The sequence below is a fragment of the Accipiter gentilis genome, chromosome 20, assembly GCF_929443795.1.
Source record: "Accipiter gentilis chromosome 20, bAccGen1.1, whole genome shotgun sequence".
Taxonomy (NCBI): Eukaryota; Metazoa; Chordata; class Aves; order Accipitriformes; family Accipitridae; genus Astur; species Astur gentilis.
In genome coordinates this window covers 14,648,232-14,667,244 of record NC_064899.1, presented here as the reverse complement: position 1 = coordinate 14,667,244, position 19,013 = coordinate 14,648,232, and the positions used below count along the sequence as shown (strand labels likewise).

The 19,013-nt window shown below is 44.1% G+C and overlaps 1 protein-coding gene across 1 annotated transcript in view; it reads left to right on the top strand.

Annotated features, from left to right (window-relative positions):
* The window catches only part of SLC22A23 (solute carrier family 22 member 23), a 118,903-nt gene that overhangs the window by 6,731 nt on the left and 93,159 nt on the right, over positions 1-19,013 (top strand). The window contains 2 exon segments of the mRNA XM_049823956.1: positions 11,239-11,342; positions 17,762-17,916. Of these exon segments, the coding sequence (XP_049679913.1) occupies positions 11,239-11,342; positions 17,762-17,916 (259 nt within the window).

Genomic DNA, 19,013 nt, shown 5'->3' with positions numbered 1-19,013 from the left:
ATATTCCTCATTTTCTGTGCCTATGTCAAACTGCTTTTTTGGTTTTTTTTTATGGATGGACGTGATGTTTGAAATAGTTGGGGTTTTGTTTGTTTTTGTTTCCACTCCCTAATACATCCTGTATCTTGGTCATTTAGTTTAAATATATTGACCCTGCCCACGCTGTGGCAGAAGTTGCAGGCTATGGTGTATATTTACCAGCTGTTCAGGCAGTTTAAAACCAAGTTTCTGAAGCTCACTAACAGTTTTACCTCTTCTTACTCTGGCTACCAGACTGCGATTATAAAAGATGACCTCATGTTTTTTCTTAAAGCGTTTGTCAAAGAGGAGAAACTAGCACTTAGGAAGGCATCTAATTTGGAGCCAGTTCTGATGGTAGCGTTGAGATGAGGATTACAGGCCAGCCAAACATGAAGGTGTTCATTTTTTAATGAAATAACATCTGGAATAGTATGAAACTTATGGTTTTCCTAAACTTAAAAAATTTTGGCCATACTAATGGTGTAAAGTCCTAAATTAAAGCTTTCCAAATGAATTCTAGAGAGCTGCTAAATTTAGAAAATGCTGAAAGGGATCCAGTGCTTTTGTGTACCTTGTCTTTTGTTTTCCCTGTCAGCCTATTTGTTTCTGCCTGGTTTCTCCTCTGTGCTACCTGGCATCCTTGCCTGGGACGGTTGCTCTCACTCCTTCCCTTTCATACTTATTCCTCCTCCTGCTGTTCTGCAGCACAGCCTGGCTGGTGCTGGGTTGCCCACGAATTAACTGTGGAATTAATTAGGCTCAGATCTTACTGTAGAAGAAAGGAGTGGGGTTTGCTATAGACTATCTGTAGAAGATCAGAGAACCCTGTCAAGAGGAAGATGCTGCAGCTTTGCAGCAGTGCTGAGTGGTCAATTCATGCACTGAATTCCCTCAGAGCAGCTTCTCTTGGGCTCTGGTCGCCTCAACTCTGAAATGCATGCTTAGCTCTCGTAATGTAATTTATTTTTATATTCTTTTCCAGTTGGCTTTTGACAATGGGTGACCTTGTGTGCATTCCGAGTACCCTTTTAAAGTCAAAGGGGAAGGAAGGGACCTGAAGGAGGGAGAAAAGAGGTTCAAGCCCCTTCCAGAATGTGTCATCAGGGTGTGTTGCAGATGTATCCAGGCAAAACCAGTGTCAGCATCTGGTAACCGCTCAGTGCCGTACCAGAGCCGTGCTGGCCCATGCCCAGTACGGGTGCTGGGGAGCCTGCCGTGCCACCAGCCTGTAAAACCTGGCAGGCAGCAATGATTAACGTGTGCGTTGAGTAGCTCCCACCAATCTGGGCCACGTCATACCTGCTGGGAACGTGCAGTAGGTCGGTGCCTATTCATGCATGGTGGGGGAGGGATCAGTGGCTGGCAGCTGTGCACGCCTGTGGTGGGTGCAACCGCGACATTCGGGCTGGGTGGGACTTCTTCCTGTGAAGACTCTTTTTTTTTTTTTTTTTAGTTCTTTTTTTTTTTTTCTAACTACTTCCCAGGAGGAAAATTCAATGTATAGTACAAGGCTTTGTTAGGATTTTTGTCTTTTAATTTGGGAGAGTCCCCAATGCCAGTTGTTCTACTGAAACACAAGAACAAAAGACTAAATAAGTGAATATACCCTGATACTTGTTTCTGGGACGCCTATCTAGATCCACAAGCAACAAAGCCAGGAGAATCAGGAACGCTACTTGTGAGATGCAGGGAAGCCGTACGTTCACCTTGTCTAGAAGCGTGTGATTTATAGTTACCCTTGCACACTGTTTTCAGAGCAGGGTGGTCTGGTTCCCTGGAAAAAGTTTCTTGGCTCCAGACAGTTATGGAGAAATTCATTTTGGCTCAAGTACTGTCTCCCTGTTACTCTGCAGCACTCTGGAGCTGCCCAGTCTCCTCCTGGCCTCCAGACCAAAGTCCACGAACGTGTAGACAATGTCACAATGTCCACCCTACAAATATTATGAAGGATAGGGAGTGTAAATTAAACTGCAAGACCTTTTCCCCTGCTCTGTCTCCCAGGGCTGTGTAAAACATTCTCTGCTTGAACAATACAAGCTTGACAGACCAGTTTCACATTTTGATTTGTAAAACAAGTGAAATATTTTTCTCCTTTCTACCTTCCCCTTAATATTTGTTTAAGTCTGAATTAATACCAGACCTTCTTTTCCACCCTTTTCCTCTTCTTTTTTTCTTGCCTGAGTTATAATAGTTGTAGCCCTCAAATGATGAGAGAGCAGGGTCATGGCAGCAATAATTGCATGTCAGAATTAAGGTATCTGATCTTTTTATCTACAGTGACTTTCAGCAAGTATTTCTCACGAGGAATGGCTTCCTCTTGTCTCCTCCTTCCCCCTTCTCCATTTCAGAGTTTTATGCCATGCTTGACATTTTCACGTTTTTTTTCCCCCCAATTTTTCAAAAGGCCCAATAAGAGAGTAAATCAGGTTTTGCCACGTCAGCCCTCTCAAGCCTGCACACATGCAGTATGTTTTATGCACGCGTGGTTTTGGCAGCCTGAAAAATACTAGTCCTCAAAGTGTTAACTTGTTTTCGCTAATCAGATGATAGTGAATGTTAATATTTAACTGAAACGCTGGGTTTTTTTTTACATATGGCTTCTATTTACAGTGCTTAGACCTGTTCTAAATACAAATTTAAAAACTAGTTCAACTTTTTAGTTTGGTTGTGAAGTAAGTCCCAGAAGCACATAACTTGTCCAGAATAAAGGTGGTTGTCTGCTGAAAACTGAGGAATGGCACTCAAAAACCATTTTTCTGTGTGTGCCTCGGTCAGTCCTAGTGATGGATGTTGTTTCTCCTGGTCTTCTCATGCAGCTGGAGGGAGGCAAACAGCTACAGGTGTTAGAGCAACGAATAGATTTAAAATTACAGTGGCTCCTAATGATGTTGGAATATGTGTAGAAAAGTTATTTAATTGCAGCACAGAGATGTAAAAGAAAGATGGAAATATCCTGATCCTGCTCTCTGGAAAATTATGAATATAGCGTTCATGAAAGTTGCAAGCAAGATTTTGTATCTCCCAACTCTTTGATGTTAGATGACATTATGGAGTTGGAAAAAGCAAAGCAGATCGCATCAGCTGAGAAACAAGTTTGTTGACTAATCTGGGGAGGGTGAAGGCTGGAGAAGATCAAAATGTTTCAGAATAAAGGGAACTCCTGCTACTGGAAATAAAAGTAGTAGTGGTGGAGAAGTGGGTGGTATATGGATGCTACTAAAATTGATTTAATCATTTTGAGTATTCAGAAGACTGTCATATGATTAACAAATCATATTTTAATTGTTAGCGTATTAGTGGTGATTATTTACTTAGCAAACTTCCTTCTTCCCTCTCCCAGTGGGGAAAAGAAACAGATCTGTGATGAGAGCAAGGTTGGGAACACAAGAGCTAATTGTTCCCAATTAAAGTGTGAAGTTGAAGGGTAGATGAAACTTTTCCAGTTTTGCGGTGTTTCAGGTGGCATCTCGTTATCTTGGGACTCTGCTGATGTGCTCCTTGGATAGCTCAGAGGGTCTTTTTTGCTTATGGCATAGACTAAGGAATAATTTAGTGCAGAGCGTTCAATTTAAAGTCTTTTCCCGATTCGCTTACTGGTTCTGAAACAAAGTGGATTTGCGTCCTTTTGCATATTTGAAGTTTTGCGCTTGTTTTGTGGTTGCGGTGTTGCTTGACCCATCTCGCCACCCTGGGGAGATGGCGCTTACAGGCGAGCCATGACCCAAGGGCGTAAGATACAACACAGGGCACGCAGATGCGTGCGGTGCAGCTCGGCTGGCAGCCCGGCGCTGCTTCGGTGGGTGCAGGCAGGAGATGCTACAGTAATGCATGTGCTGTCAGCATCGCCTTTCTACTGCTGGAGGGGGGGAATGGGGCCACGCGGATGCTGGGTGCGAGTGGGACAGCATCGCCCTGTGGGCTGTAGTGGGTTCAGCCTAGTTACCCTGAGGTGGTTAATATAGGAGGCAGGGTGTCTCTGTCTCTCTGATGGCAAGCGGCTCGACACAGCCTCTGCCTTAGGTGTCCCATCTTCATGATGGAGTTGAAGTTTGCAAACCAGGAGGAAGTGCTATTTTATGTGTCGGTGTTCACGCAGTGGTGTGTGGCAGCGTGGCACTGAGCCTGTGTGCTTTATAAGACCGAAATACCAGACATAAAAAAAAAAAAAAAAATGCACTTCAGAAATTAATGTGGAAATTTCACAGCGAAGTCATGCATATCAGAAAATGCAGCTTTAAAGGATGTATTTCAGCAACTTTAATGATGTTAAATTTCAGAAACCATTAAGGAAATTTGTGAAGTCCATGGTTGTGCAGTCCCGTACTGTTTTGCGGGGATAGAAACTGTTTTCATAGGTACATGAAACTGCTTTCATACAACGCTGCACGATCTAATTATATCTTTCTTGGAAGACCGAGCACGTGTCCTCTGGCTCACGCGCCCTCTCCTCTTTCTCTCTCCCCACTCCCCTCCCTTCCCATGTCCCTGAGACCTTTGGCTTTGTGGTAGTAGTCAGCAGTAGTTTCTTTGCTTTATTTTTCAAATGGTATGTTGCCCAGGCAGTCAGTCATGTCTGTAGTTAAAGCAACTTGACAATTTCTGGGTACGTGACCTTGTGTTCACTGTTCATTTTCCTGGACTGCAGCTTTCCCTGCCAGGTGTCTGTCATGGCCAGAAATGGTTTGATGGTTTCTGAGAACGAAAAGTGCAGAAAATGTTGTTCCCACTGTAAGAAAAATGAATTGGATAGGAAGCTGAACAAAACAAACCCTCACACATATGGAGTTAGCAAGCTCCAGTGTACAGGAATAGGGACCCCAGGTTTGTCAGGAATGGGAAGGAGGCAGATGTTGAGCAAAAAGTGATACTCTGGTACCACAGTATCTCTTTTGCTATCTGAGTAAAAGTTCTTGCAAACTTTGATGGTTATAAACCTCTCAAAATACCAGTGTGTACTTGCTCAGTAGAAAATTGTTTTAGAAGAATCTATCTTTAAGAAGTCCTAAACACTCAGGCACTGGTTGAAGATTTTCAGCAAAAGCATCCACTTATGATAAAGCTGAAGAAAGTTAGATGTACTCAGCACTCGGAGGTCTAGCATCATACAGAGAGGTAGTAGCTTAAAAGCCAGGTGTTAACTGTGTTGTGGGTTGAGGCATTCCAGTGTAGGTGGTGTAGACTTCTTCGGCTGTTCAAAGAAAATAAACAACAAAATTTCTCAATAGGTGGTTTGTTGTTTTTCTTGGGGTTTTTTTTTTGTTGTTTTTTTTTTAATGACACATCTGCTTTCCGTGTAGGTCCAGTTGTGTCCGATAAAAGCGTAAGGAAAGATGTAGTTTGGAGATGTTTGCTTCTGAATGTGGCTGGTCAAAGAAAGAGGAAATAATTCATTTTTATACCTTCTTCTCAAGTCTTCCAGGATTATTTGGTTTATTTTTTTACTCTTCTTAATGTCCCCATTTTGAAATGTCACCTTCATACTTCCACCCAGCTGGTTGTACTTGTGGTCAAAAAATGCCAGGTGTTCTCAAGAACACTTTATTAACACTTAAAATACAGATCAGGGAGTGCTTTGCCCAGCTGCAAACTCAAAGGAGAGGCATCCTTACTTCAAACCTTGAAGGTTAAATAGTTTAAATGCTCTGTTGTTGCCATGGCTGAGAGGGAGATAGAGACACCTGTGGCAGTAAAACCAGCCCAAGTTCAGGTGTTGCACTTGGGCTGGCACATCCCTCTGGGAGGCTTCTCCTGCTACCTCTTTATTGTGCTTTAACTGCACAGTTATTTTCTATAGAGTTGAGCATCACACCATTTTCTGGAACTTGCACGCTTTCTTTAACGTTAAAAGAGCAGCCAGAGTGTCATCTTTGGCCAGGGGTTGAGAAGCAGAGGGGAGAAGTGTTGTCCTGTAGCAGCCTGGAGGGAAATTTTGGTACAGTGGTCTCCTGTGGCTCTAACTACGAGTACTACTCGGACAGTTTAGTACTGGGAAAAGGCATTAGTGGTAGGTATGTTATGGTAGAGGTACTGACTTTTTTTTGCATTTCTATTGGGTTTTGGGGTTTGGTGGGTTGTTTGGTTGGGGTTTTTTAGTGCTTGGTCTGTTGACTTGGAGATTTCCTCGAGGAAAAGGGACTGTTTTGCTTTTTGTTACATATATTGTATTTTTGAAAATTATTTTATTCTTTTTAAAAACAACTTTGTGGGGATTTTTTTTGGTGGTTGGTTGTTGGGTTTTTTTGAAAAACACTCGAAGAGCGTCTGAAGGCATCATAAATTTAAACTCTCACTGGACGAGGTATTTATATAGAAGATGGATTCTAGTGCTGTGCAGGGAAAATTGGCAGGGTTTGGTTATAAAAAGATGAAGCGGGAAGGAGAGGAACAAAGAAATACGAGACCCAACACACAGGAACTTCAGTGACAAATGCTAGATTCTTATTTTCATTTACTGGTCTCAAAGTCACCATCTAATGTGCAGGCGATCTTGTGGCTTTTCCCCAGGAGGGGTTTGGGGCTGCCGTGGTAAGCTGTGGCGTATGTGGTATGTAGAGGCTGGGGCTTCCAAAGTGGGACCTTTTCTCTAGGAGTGGAGAGGCCACGTATGGCGTGTGGGGCATGTTACGTGCCCTGGGACAGAGTCTGCGAAGGGCAGCACAGCAGCCAGGGGCTGCCTGGCTGGGGAAGGACCCAGGGTGCAGCTTCGTGCCTGGGTTTAGGGTCTTCTAAGGCAGCGGAGCTGGTGACCCTCTGGTCTCCTCGCACTGAAACCAGTGCAGAGAGTAGTCGGAGCAGAGCTGTGACCTACCTGCAGGCTGGGGAAGGGTCTGCTTGCTTTCAGCAGCGATCTGGGCATCGGCCATCGGAAACGGACCACGAACCCACGGTGTGGGGAGAGGGTGTGCGTGTCCAGCTCCCCTCTCCTGGGCTCTTTGTGCCAGGCTCCAGGCAAACGTCGGATGACAGCATCTCTCCTCCTGTCTCTCTACCCTTTTTAGGACAGAAGGGTCTGCCTTGCGCTTTTCTGTGCAATCAGGGTGAAGGTAGAACAAACCAAATCCTTGGTACGCATCTTATTAAGACCTTTTGCAGTGGGTATTCGGTGTGTTTAGACACCACAGACGGCATTATAGCCTCTGGATGACAAGTGCTTTCGAGGCAGGAGTCCTTCATTGAGGCAGTTTGTAGTAACAAACATGCAGCAGACTTTACATTTTGACTTTTATAACTTAACTTCAATGCAAATACTGACTCGCTGCGTGAGCCCTGTCCAGATTTTCACCCCTTGTAAATAAGTTACAGGATGGTTACTTTTGGCGTGGATTACCTTTTGCCAGATGTCTTCCCAAGCATCTCATGTTTCAAATAGTCCTCCATCTTGATGTGAAACATAGTGACTCACAGCATGGGTGGTGACTCACTGATATCAATTAAACATTAGGATCCTGAAGGTGTGACTCCTTAAGCTTTGACAAAAAAAAAAATGCTGTCACAACATGAAAAAAACACTTGCAATATATTGCACGTCTGCATAGGTGGCAAATTCTTTACATTGCTGTACTGCTATGAAAAAAAGCTTTTGTTTTTTAAAATGTTCCCTTTCCACCGGCGTATTTTATATATAGTTATTTTTGTTTCAGCATAACAATACAATCCTATTGGTTTAGCAAGTCACTTTATCAGATCTCTTGCATTAGGAGGGTGGACGGAGGACAGAAAGACAGACAAAACCCAGGGATGCAAAGAGAAATCCCAGGGAGTACTGTAAGTTTAGCAGCATCCTTCCTTTAGGCTGGGCGCTGTTAACTCCCGAGTGGGACACCAGGGAATTCAGCCAGAGCAGTTACAGGATTTAATGGTCTCCCTGCTTGTAACAGATTAATCTACCTTTTGTAAGAGGCGGTAGAGGATTACCATCTAGTTTCCAGCCAAAACAATCTCCCAGTGCGGATTTACTTGGAGTGCCACTTGAACTGTCATCAGCGCTGCCCAGCCCAGCATTTTGTTCTGCAGGGACATGGAAACCTGTCACTCCTTTCTCTGTGGAGCAAATCAGAGTGTCATGGTTGCGGGATGCAACTGCCGGCACTTAACAGCAGGACCTGCCACGGCTCCGGGCACGGCCGTGCCATGTAGGCACGTGTCGAATAAGCTCTGCTGACCCTAGGTGTACGTAAGGCGAGAGGCAGCACTGGTGCTATATAGTGGTCCCTGCTTTATTTCTAGCTCTTCCAAGCTGAGGCTGCAGTCCTCTGCCTCTGGCTTTTCCATGGAGAAGGGAAGGGGGAGCGCACGTCTCTGGCAAAATTCCTGTGCTTTCCACATGACGAAGCCTCGCTGGTTTGCTCTGCTGCAAAGTTAAGATGGGTGGGGATGATAAGCTAGTTATTAAATATGTATTTTGTCCTATTAATGTCATCTTTACCTGAGGCTGCTTTTGACTGCAGCATCCATTTTTCTTTTGTGCCCTCTCCTTATTCTTCTGCCTCTTTGCGAGTCGGATGCCTTGGTGGCACCCACCACTGTCCTGCCAAATCTATTTGGGATAACTGCTTCGTGGTGACCTCTCTCTGGTTTTGACAGCTGTCAGCGGAGAAACTGGGGTCTGCCTGAGCTCCTAGTATTGAGCAAGTAATTTGGGGTTGTGGCAGATTCTCTGGAAGTTTGTGCTAAAGCAACCGCTGAAATATTTCACCATTTCCTTATTTACGAGTTCGGAGCGTTTTGCAGAGTGAGGGATTTGGGGAAGGTCAGGGGCTGCCTATGTCTGTCAGCACCCACATTAGACGAGGCTGTCCTTGTGGGCTTGGGTGATCAGCTCTGATTTACACTGGCCTGCAGAGCGAGTGCTTAACTGAGGACAGGAAAGGGCCAGATGCAGGGTTTACAAGGAAATCTGTGTTTTTATTTTCAGAACAGCTGGGGACTTGGGCAATAGCCTTAAAAACAAACAAGCAAACGATGACTTGCAGATAAGTTATCAAAAGGGGTGGGCGCATTTTAGGCACCACTGAAGGACGTGCTGACTGACTTTTCTTCTGCTTTTAAACTCTTACTCTGTGTACCAATGTGCCAAAGTGGTTTGACATCTGTGGTCCTGGCCTGAAATTTCACAACAGCCCTTCATGAGATTTTGGCTCTTCCAGCCATGAACCTTTACCTACGCGTAATCTGGTACTGCACATTCTCTGCCTGGGGCTTATGCAAGGGCTGGCTGTCTTTGGCTAGCAATAGTAAGCTGTGAAAATGAAAAGACACCAGGATATCTGCTTTTTCTTTTTGCACTTGGATGACATAACTGTTCCTCTGACAGCAAGAAAATAAAAATTGAACAACTTTTAGAGATTGCCTTTAAAAAGGTGTTCTTGTATAAATATGACTATTTTTAATAACCTTAATTTGTTCTCTACAAACAAAAATGATTTATAAGTCTTAAGCAGCATATACACGTTCTGGATTGTGAAAATAAACCCAGAGCATTTGAAAGTCTGCCTGGAGCTCAGATGTATCTCCCAAATTTTGTTTTGTTTGTAGCTTGTCTGGGCAGATATTTTTCTTTGCTAACTGGAGATTGGTTCTATATTTGCAAATATTAGGAATTGCATTTTCCCCACTTGCTAAATAGTTGTAAAAAGTCAACATCTTTGGAGAGCAGTTCTCACTGCCTTGCTGAGCTGTTTGCTGCAAATAATTCATAGCTATTTGGTGGAAAAAAATACTTGCTCATACTACTTGCTTTTGGTTCCTTAGTGCCTTCAGTCTGTAGGTTGGAGGATCAGGCATGTACATTCCAACTTCTACAAGTAAGTGCAGTGAGGAACTCAACAATACGTTTAACTAAAACAAAAAGCCTGAGCCTGAAACCTGGCATGGTTTTTTGGCCACAAAAGTGCTATACTTCTTGGTGAGGTGGTGTGTTATGGGGAGGACGTGTCCTGTGACATTGAACCAGAGGGCTGAGTCGGAGCTAGCTGTGTTTGTGGAAGGGCTGTGTGTAATGGAAATGCTTAAAAGTGCAGCCCACCTAACTGAACTCTTTTGAGGGAAGCTTTCTTTTGGAGTTGCATCTGACATTTAAAAATAAATGGCATACTTTTACTTTGCGTTTTTGGCCATGAAACTTCAGGTACTGGTGTCAGGAGGGCTGCTGCTATTATTACATTACACACAAACAGCCATTCTGCAAAGTTTCAGTTCTGGAGTACCTGACTCTCCAAAGTTAGCTGTACTTATTTTTCATGAAATTTGTATGGGTCCCATTACCGTCAATATTTGAACACTTCACAAACAAACGTATCTTCCTGCATTTATTCAAGGGTATAATAGTACTGTCCACACTTTACGCATAAGAGAGATTAAGTTACATGTCTGAGGGCAATGAGGATATTGGTCTAAAGCCAGGAATACAGCCCCATTCTCCTGAGCCTCAGTCTAATGCCTCAGAGGAAAATGTCTTGGTGTTTAGGGAAGCCTCACCAGAAACCTTGTTGTTCCCATCTTTCTCATGGGAATGAGGCAGTACCCTAATGACGGGGCACCTGAAATGGTCCTTTTTCTCTTCCTTTGGACAGAAAGGGTAATTTCAGTAGCTTTAGTGTGGAGGTTCAGCCCCTGTCTGATCTTCGAGCTGTGAAATGTCACTGGGGGTGCTGCTGTCCCAAGGAGTCATGGGGTTGTGCTGGGATCTTCGGCTGCCCCGTCCGGCTCCGTGCCAGGACCTGTCCTGGTGAGTCGTGCCATTAGCTAGCCTTCGTCCCCTTCCACCACCTGGGGAATCGGGATGCTTTTCTGAAAGCAGAAGTGTCTTGACGCTTTGTCCGTGGGAGCCTGGAGCTAACGGCCATCAGCTGCTTTTCCCCATGTTTCCAGGCAGCCCTGAGGAGGTCAGTTGGGGAACCTGCGCTTAAATTGTCAGGCTTGCTGCCGGAGGGCTTCACGGGGCTTTGGTGGTAGGTGTCTGGGGCTGCTGCAGCGTTGGATATTGTCACTAAATAATTAAGAGTCTGATAAAACTCACTGAAGTAAATGAGTCGTTAATTTGCTTACTGGGGTCTGGAGTTGACTTGAGGGGGAAAGCTTTCCTCTGCCATTTCCATGCACTCACGCTAGGATTGAAATTTGGAAGAAGCTCTATGCCAACATTAGTCTGTTTAAACACATCTGAGAAACTAAGTTATTTCAGTTTATTTGTCTTTTTTTTTTTTTTTTTCCTTCCAGTGGGATCTTGTTTGTGATTCTGCCTGGAAAGTCCACATTGCAAAATTCTCCCTACTGGTAGGATTAATCTTCGGCCACTTAATAACAGGATGTATAGCTGACTGGTAAGTGAAAAATCTTTTAATGCAATGTAACTATAAATAAATAACAATATTAAATATTGTTTCGATTGTCTTCTACTTTATATTTGTGAAGAACCTTTGCATAATGGGTTTGCAGGTTCTGAAAGAAGCATGATGAATAAACAGTTTAAAACTGTGTGTTAATTGCTTGAACTGAGTAATTTATATCAAGGTAAATAACATAAACTATTTGATAGTTGGCTTAGTTATTTCCCGCTAACACAATTTATTATAGCTGTAACACTAGTACAGAATTAAGTCTTTTCTAATTATAGAAGTGAAGCCTTCACTTTAGGGTTTTCTTTATTTAACTAAGAGATAGGGCTAAAAGGAATTGGAAGCGGCATTGATTTGTCTGAATACAAGACTAATGTAATGTCAACCTTGTGCTTGCACAGTATCTTTCTGGGAGTAGAAGGCTGTTTTTTGCTAACCTTTCCATTGTTCTATTTTTAAAGTTCTTGTTAAGCAAACATTTCAATGTAGTGTTAAAGAATTGCTGACTTATGTGCTGTTAATATTGGGGTATTGAGTTTAAAAGCGTAGAGTGCAATTTCTTAAATTGCAGTAGTGAAAACATTATTGGATACCCCAGTTGTGCTGAGAGTTCAGCTTTTATTTAAAGAAAGGGTCTTGTAGTGTGAAAGGGGGGGAGGGGGGAATAGAAGGCATGACTCAAGTGATTTCAGTGGAAACTTGCAGCATCTGAAACAATAGCTCTGTGATGCTGTCCCAGTCATTTCAGTGGCTTCCAGCACAGTTGCCAATGTTGGTGCTTTAAATGGCCCCAAGTTAACTCTTTTGCCATTCATTAAAACAGGAAAGGAAGAAGAAGAGTTGCCTATTAGGGAAATCTTACAAAGCCTCAGCAACTCACCAGTCAGTTGGGAGAGAAGAGGCCCCCTGTAGCTGTGCAGTAATTTGGCTCAAGCATTCATAGCAAAATTGCATCTTAATTCTTGAATAGTCACTAAAAGTTTTTAGGCAAGTGAGGAATCATGTGAAGCAGGGAAAATGCATGATGAAATACAGTTGACTTTGATTAAAATACCAAAGTAAAACAGAGCTCTAACAATACGTAGAAAGTATAGTGGGGAAAATGAATGAAGGATCTTGCTCGGCTTTCCTAAAAAGGAATCAGTGTGGAGAAAACAGACTTATTCCCAAGTTAGGAAAATGCTGCTATAATTGACAAATAAGTCACAAATAAGTGAACAACTTGTTGCCTAAGGCACTGGCTTTGAGAGAGAATTGCAGTAAGCAGATTTAATAGCTCTCTGCCACCAAAAGGAGCATCCTGTTCTTCCATCCATTGCTGTCCCCAGCGTGTACTTTGTGTTGCAACGTGTGCTTGTTGGACCCCTCTGCAAGCTGGTTAGCTGAGCTAATGCAGCATAAAATTAGCCTGATATAAAAATGAGGGTTTTTTTCTCTTTTTTGTCTAGTCAGTTTAGGAGAGCTTAAGGAGAATCTGGTTTCCAGCTGTGGTGCAATGGAGAAAAAGGGTAACTTGGTGGCTGGAGGAAACAGGGACCCCCTTGCCCTTCCCTGGGTGACCAGAAAGGATGTAGTTTGCTGCCACCAAAGCTGATCCTCGTGCTCCAGTTTGGTCCCCATCCTTGCCATCTGATGTAACGTACCCAGCAGGGGACCTGCACTGGATAGTCTTTGTAATTTAGCAGCAGCATTTGGGGCTGCTGAAAGATGACCTAAATGGGATTTACTTTGCGATTTAATCACAACTTGAGTTTCCACTAAGGCAGGGGGTTGTGTGGAGAGATGGATACAAAGAGGATTGTACCTGTAAAAAGGGAAAAAGAAGAAAAACAGGATGTCAGTCCCAAGCAAGAAGAGGGGAGACCAAACAGTACAAACTTTCAAAATCTGTTTTCATATATACCGCTCTTCAGTTTAGATAATTGGAAGATACTTCGGGGGTTTTTGTAGCATTTGGATTTGGGGCTTTGCTTTTCCTTTTTGAAAGAAGTCTTTTAAAGTTGTATGCGGCAAAGGCATAGAGTGTATTAAGGTTGTTTGCTGAGTAAACTGAGCAGTCTGTGTTCAAAATAGAGTAGGTGTGCATGCTGAGATAGCTCTGTGTGGAAAATCTATAGGAAGAAGGTCTGTAAACATCTTTGGCAGTGTGAAGACCAACTGTGTCCAACGCCTGAATAAGTCACTCCTTCAACAGGCCGAGTGCTGCTGGCAGCTTAGCCTGCTCTGGACAGAGGCTATTGAGGTCTCTGTGGAAGGCTTCCTTCTGGAGCAGGTGGCTTTGGTGTTCGTGTAGCATCAAGACAGTAGGTCTCTGCCTCTCATTGCCCAGTACTGCCCTTTCTCTGTACCTGCTCTGGTGCTTTTTGGAGCCTTTGTGCCGATTCAAGTCCCAGAACTGAGAGAGAACCTGCAAAGAACGGCATGGGAAGAGCAATTGGATTGACTGCAAGAGCAAAGCTTAGTCTTCTCAGGGTGGAAGGTACGTGTATAGGAGCATGGGAAGAGCAGGTCTTGTCCTCAGACCATTCACACTTCCCCTGTGGTGCAACTCTGACGACGTTAGGAATATCTTTTTGATGCATCTGCGTATCACACTGTGTGGATTGCAGACTCTTCAAAAGCCTGGGGTTGCTTGTATCCCTAGTTATTTACCTGTGCAGGCAGCATTTAGCATTTGATCTGGATAATAGTATGCAGTGTAGGCTGAGACTTTTGTGGCACAGCAAGCTCCCTCTGGAATAGTTTGGATGGCAGCAGATAGCATCCTGGGGCTGTTTTACCAGGGAGATTGTGTATGGTTTAATTTCTCACGAGCGTTTCCATGTACTGTTAGTCAGATAATTCTGTCTACATATAAAAGGCTTTTTTTATGCTCTGAGACACCATCCTGTCAAAACACTGCTGGATCACCAAATATATGGCTGATAGCTGCCCTGGAGCTTGGATTTTTGAGGAATGTGCTGCATGCCTTGATGCAGAAGGAGACTAGTTTTGTGTCTGGGAGGAGGTGCTGGTGATGCCTCTCACCAGAGGGCTTATCTGGCCTCGGCTGGCTTTTACAGGCCCAAGAGGGTCTTGAATTTCCTGATTCTTCATTAGCAGCAATCATTCATTTGCATAACTTGTACGATGGCAGAAGAAATTCTATGTCCTAATGATGGATAACCTCAAGTACAGAGGGTGGGAGGAGGGGAAGAAGAGAACGGAAGTATGTTAAGCATGAGGTCTTTTTTAATCAACATCAGGGAATGGCAGGTCAGGCTTGTGATGAGAATTAAGTTCCTAATTCTGAGTGTTTGCATAATGCCTTTCATCTACAAAACACTTCCACAAATACTAATTAGTATGAATTACAGCTTGGCGATTACGAAAATAGGGCTGCAAAAGTCTGTGCAGATCGCTGATAACACAAAGTTCATAGTTGGGTTTTTTCTGTATTCAGGGTTTTGTATGAGACACTTCCCCTCCCTGCCCAAGTGCTTTGTGTTCCGTAAATATAAAATCTGAAGTACACATGGCAGTAGTTGCCCCAGTGTGCAGCGTGTTCCCAGTGCATTGCATATCACCGAGGCAGTGATGTTTTGTTCCCACCCTCAGCACAACAGCAGCTCATCTTCTGGTGGGCTGGGTTTGTATGCTGATTGAGAGCAGTCTGCTTTGACCTTGCTGTCTTCAGTTTGCACATTGGTACATTCTGTTTTAAAAGCACTGAATGGTTAATGCCACCAAGTTAAATTTTTGAGGTGCCCCTGTGATGGGTTGACCCTGGCTCGGCACCAGGTGCCCACCAAAGCCGTTCTATCACTCCCCCATCCTCAGCTGGACAGGGGAGAGAAAAATATAACAAAAAACTTGCGGGTCGAGATAAGGACAGGAGGGATCATTCGCTAATTACCGTCATAGGCAAAACAGACTCAGCTTGGGGAAAATTAATTCAATTTACTACAAATCAACCAGAGTAAGGTAATGAGAAATAAAACCAAATCTCAGAACACCTTCCCTCCACCCCTCCCTTCTTCCCAGGCACAACTTCACTCCTGGATTCTCTACCTACCCCCCCCAGCGGTGCAGGGGGATGAGGAATGGGGGTTACGGTCAGTTCATCACACGTTATTTCTGCCGCTTCATCCTCCTCAGGGGCAGGACTCCTCACACTCTTCCCCTGCTCCGGCGTGGGGTCCCTCGCACAGGAGACAGTCCTCTTCAAAATTCTTCAATGTGGGTCCTTCCCACGGGCTGCAGTTCTTCACGAACTGCTCCAGCCTGGGTCCCTTCCACGGGCTGCAGTCCTTCAGGCACAGACTGCTCCAGCGTGGGTCCCTCCCGGGGTCACAAGTCCTGCCAGAAAACCTGCTCCAGCCTGGGCTCCTCTCTCCACAGATCCGCAGGTCCTGCCAGGAGCCTGCTCTGGCGTGGGGTCCTCCCCAGGCTGCAGGTGGAGATCTGCCCCCCCGTGGACCTCCCTGGGCTGCAGGGGGACAGCCTGCCTCACCGTGGTCTTCCCCACGGGCTGCAGGGGAATCTCTGCTCCGGCACCTGCAGCACCTCCTCCTCCTCCTTCTTCTGCACTGACCTGGGGGTCTGCAGGGCTGTTTCTCTCACATGTTCTCACTGCTCTCTCCGGCTGCTGTTTCTGTCTGTCCCAGCAACTTTTTTTCCTTCTTAAATGTGTTATCACAGAGGCGCTACCACTGTTGCTGATGGGCTCGGCCAGCAGCGGGTCCGACTTAGAGCTGGCTTGTATAGGCTCTGTCAGCTTCCAGCAGCTTCTTGCAGAAGCCACCCCTGTAACTCCCCCCAGCTACCAAAACCTTGCCACACAAAACCAATACACCAATACACGATGCTACAGCTGAAAAAAACAGTCAACCTGTCCTCATGCAAGGAGCCATGACATTGCCTTCTTAGGTGTGACTTCGAAAAAGCGTGAATGATGACACATACCGGTGCAGTCTTCCAGTTCCCCCAAATACAAAAAATTATAACCCTGTCTCCTTTTCAGCCCTTCACTCCTTATTTTATTGATCTTGTTCCATTTTAAGTAAAGCAAAATCCAAAGTTGTAGTTGTAAATGCTTATATATAATATACTTTATAGCTGCTGGTAACAATCTGCTGAAATAATTGAGTAGAAACACTTCAGCATGTGAAACTGGACTAGTTGTGAGATTTAAATGCTCTTTATTGTGCTGACATTCAACCTGATGGCTGGCTTGCAGCTGACAGACTGCTTTGAATGGGTCTGTGAAAGCTGCCTACAAAAAGCAAGTTCATATATTCTTTGTGGAAATGGCATATGGAGCTGACTAAAAGGGATCCTCAGTTCCACTGGAAAACTTGTGGGAGTTGACAAGTTGAAAAATTTTGGAAATCTCCACATAATGATCCAATTCTTGCTTAAAAATAGCGGTGTGCTCTGGTGCTTCGTATCATTCTCCTTGCACAGGAAGAGGTAGGGAAAGGGGAATTATAAACACGAAGTATATGAGTAAGAGATGTAAAAATCTCATGTTCCTTTGACATGAAAAAGCCAAATTCTGCAGCAAGTGCCCCCACATTTGGTGGCAGTGTAACTCTTCTTCCTCGTCAGCGCTGCACCAACATGTGCAACTATAGGTTGCAGCTGTAAAGCCTGCCTGCAAAGGAGGACTGCAAATTCTCACGCCCCTGTTGCCAGTGATAATTTTTGGAGTGGTTTCTTCCTCACCTTCCAATTGGGCTGGTTTTGCACGTCTCTGCAGCTGCTGTGGGGATGCAAGGTGGAGGGACTTGGAGCTCACAGTTTTCCTGTAAGCATTACTATCGGCTCTCTACGGCTCAGTGAAGTGACACGAGCCCTGTTTGGTGCTCGGTCTGTGTTTGTTAGGCTTGCCCGCAAGAATGAGGCCAAGAAAAGTAGTTTTTAGAGCCAGCTCCTCTCGCAGGCTTAAGAGTGCATGTCTGTTGGGAAAAGACCTCCGCGGTAAGCTCTGTGGCTGTAGACTATAGAGAAATAATAATATACCATGCCATATAACATATAATACTGTACATTCTCCCATGCTTCTACAGAAAGCTCAGAGAAGTTGCTTTTGATCTCCATTGGACTTGTTTATGACCTTACAGTAGTTCTTAAATGTTTCCTTGTTCACCTTTGGTGTTTTGGAAATGATGGTTAAATCAAGCCATAATACAATATGCTGTTTCTGCTTAATCCTGTCTGAAATGAATTTGTCAGTGCAAAGCTGGCTGAGGAATCTGGGTTTCACTAAGCAGAAAAAAATGAGATTGGAACAAGCATTAAAAACGGGTGGCAATATTTGGAAGGGATTGCATGACTTTTTCCCCTCTTTGCCAGTTATAACAATCTAGCGTTATGTCCATCCTGGCTTTTAACACTGTTTCTCCATACTTCCTTATTTTTAGGGTTGGTCGACGGCCTGTACTGCTCTTCTCTGTCATATTCATTTTGATATTTGGACTGACAGTGGCGCTCTCAGTGAACGTGACCATGTTCAGCACACTCAGGTTTTTTGAGGGGTTTTGCCTGGCTGGAATAGTCCTCTCCCTGTATGCACTGCGTGAGTATGCCTTCATCACCCATCCAAATGTGTCTTTTATTGAGTACGTGGTTTGCTGTTCTCTGGCTTCCCGCTTTCATCCAAACAGATCCAACCAGAATCGTATGGACTGAAAAACCTTTAGCCTGAGTTTTGGTAAGGAGGTAGGGATTTTGCAGCTGTCTCTTTAGACTGCTCCAGAGCAGTCTGTGAAGCTGTTTGAGAGCTCATTTTAGGAGTTACAAGGTAGTTTGGGTTTGCGTATTGTTATTTAAACCTAGAAGTCATCTGTGTTGTAGCCGTAATGTGTAATGGGAGTTGATTTCACCTTGCACTATTGAGCTCAGTAGGAGACTCCCCACTTTTGCTGTGTCTGTAGCAGTATGTATTCTGGCACTTTTTCAGAAATTCCTCTGTTACTTGTAGCAAGAGATCCTGTGTCCCTGCCTCAGGATTATAAAGTACAGAAAAGATATGTGAGAAGAAGAGCCCGAAGTCCTTCTATCAATATTGTGTTGTTGGGGTTTTTTTGTTGTTGTTTCTGTCTGTTTCATGGTGGGGGAAGATAACTGAGAGAAACTTGAGGGAAAGCTTGTAAGAAATATCTGCATGCTCATACTGGGGTGACTGGTAAACTTGCAAAACATTTGAAAACCCCTTTCGGAGGCCTTGCTTTCAGAGAGTAAGTGTGTGATGTCATCAGCCTAATCTGTGTCCTTTGGATATGCTCCAGAGAGCTCTGTCTGCTTCTGCTTCCTTGGCTGTTTGTAATTAACAGGTAGTACCGCACCAACTGAGGAAAACACAAAATTTCTCCCTCTTTATTATGGCTCTGGAAAAGTATTATCTAACTATATCCTGGAAGTTGCTGTACAGAAATTTATAAATTTTTATTTACTTCTTATTGTAGATGGTATCTAACCCATCAAGATTTAGCACAATATCCTTACTCTGCATGGAGTGTTTCGTAGCATTAAGTTCCACGGTTTTTGTTTTGTTTTCAGTCTGCACCAAGGGGAAAGAAGCCTGACTAGAGTATACAAGAGTTGCACTTCTTTGTTATAGCTGATGTGGTGCCCAAGATAGTTTGTTTTTGTTTTTGTTTTTTCTTCTCTTGC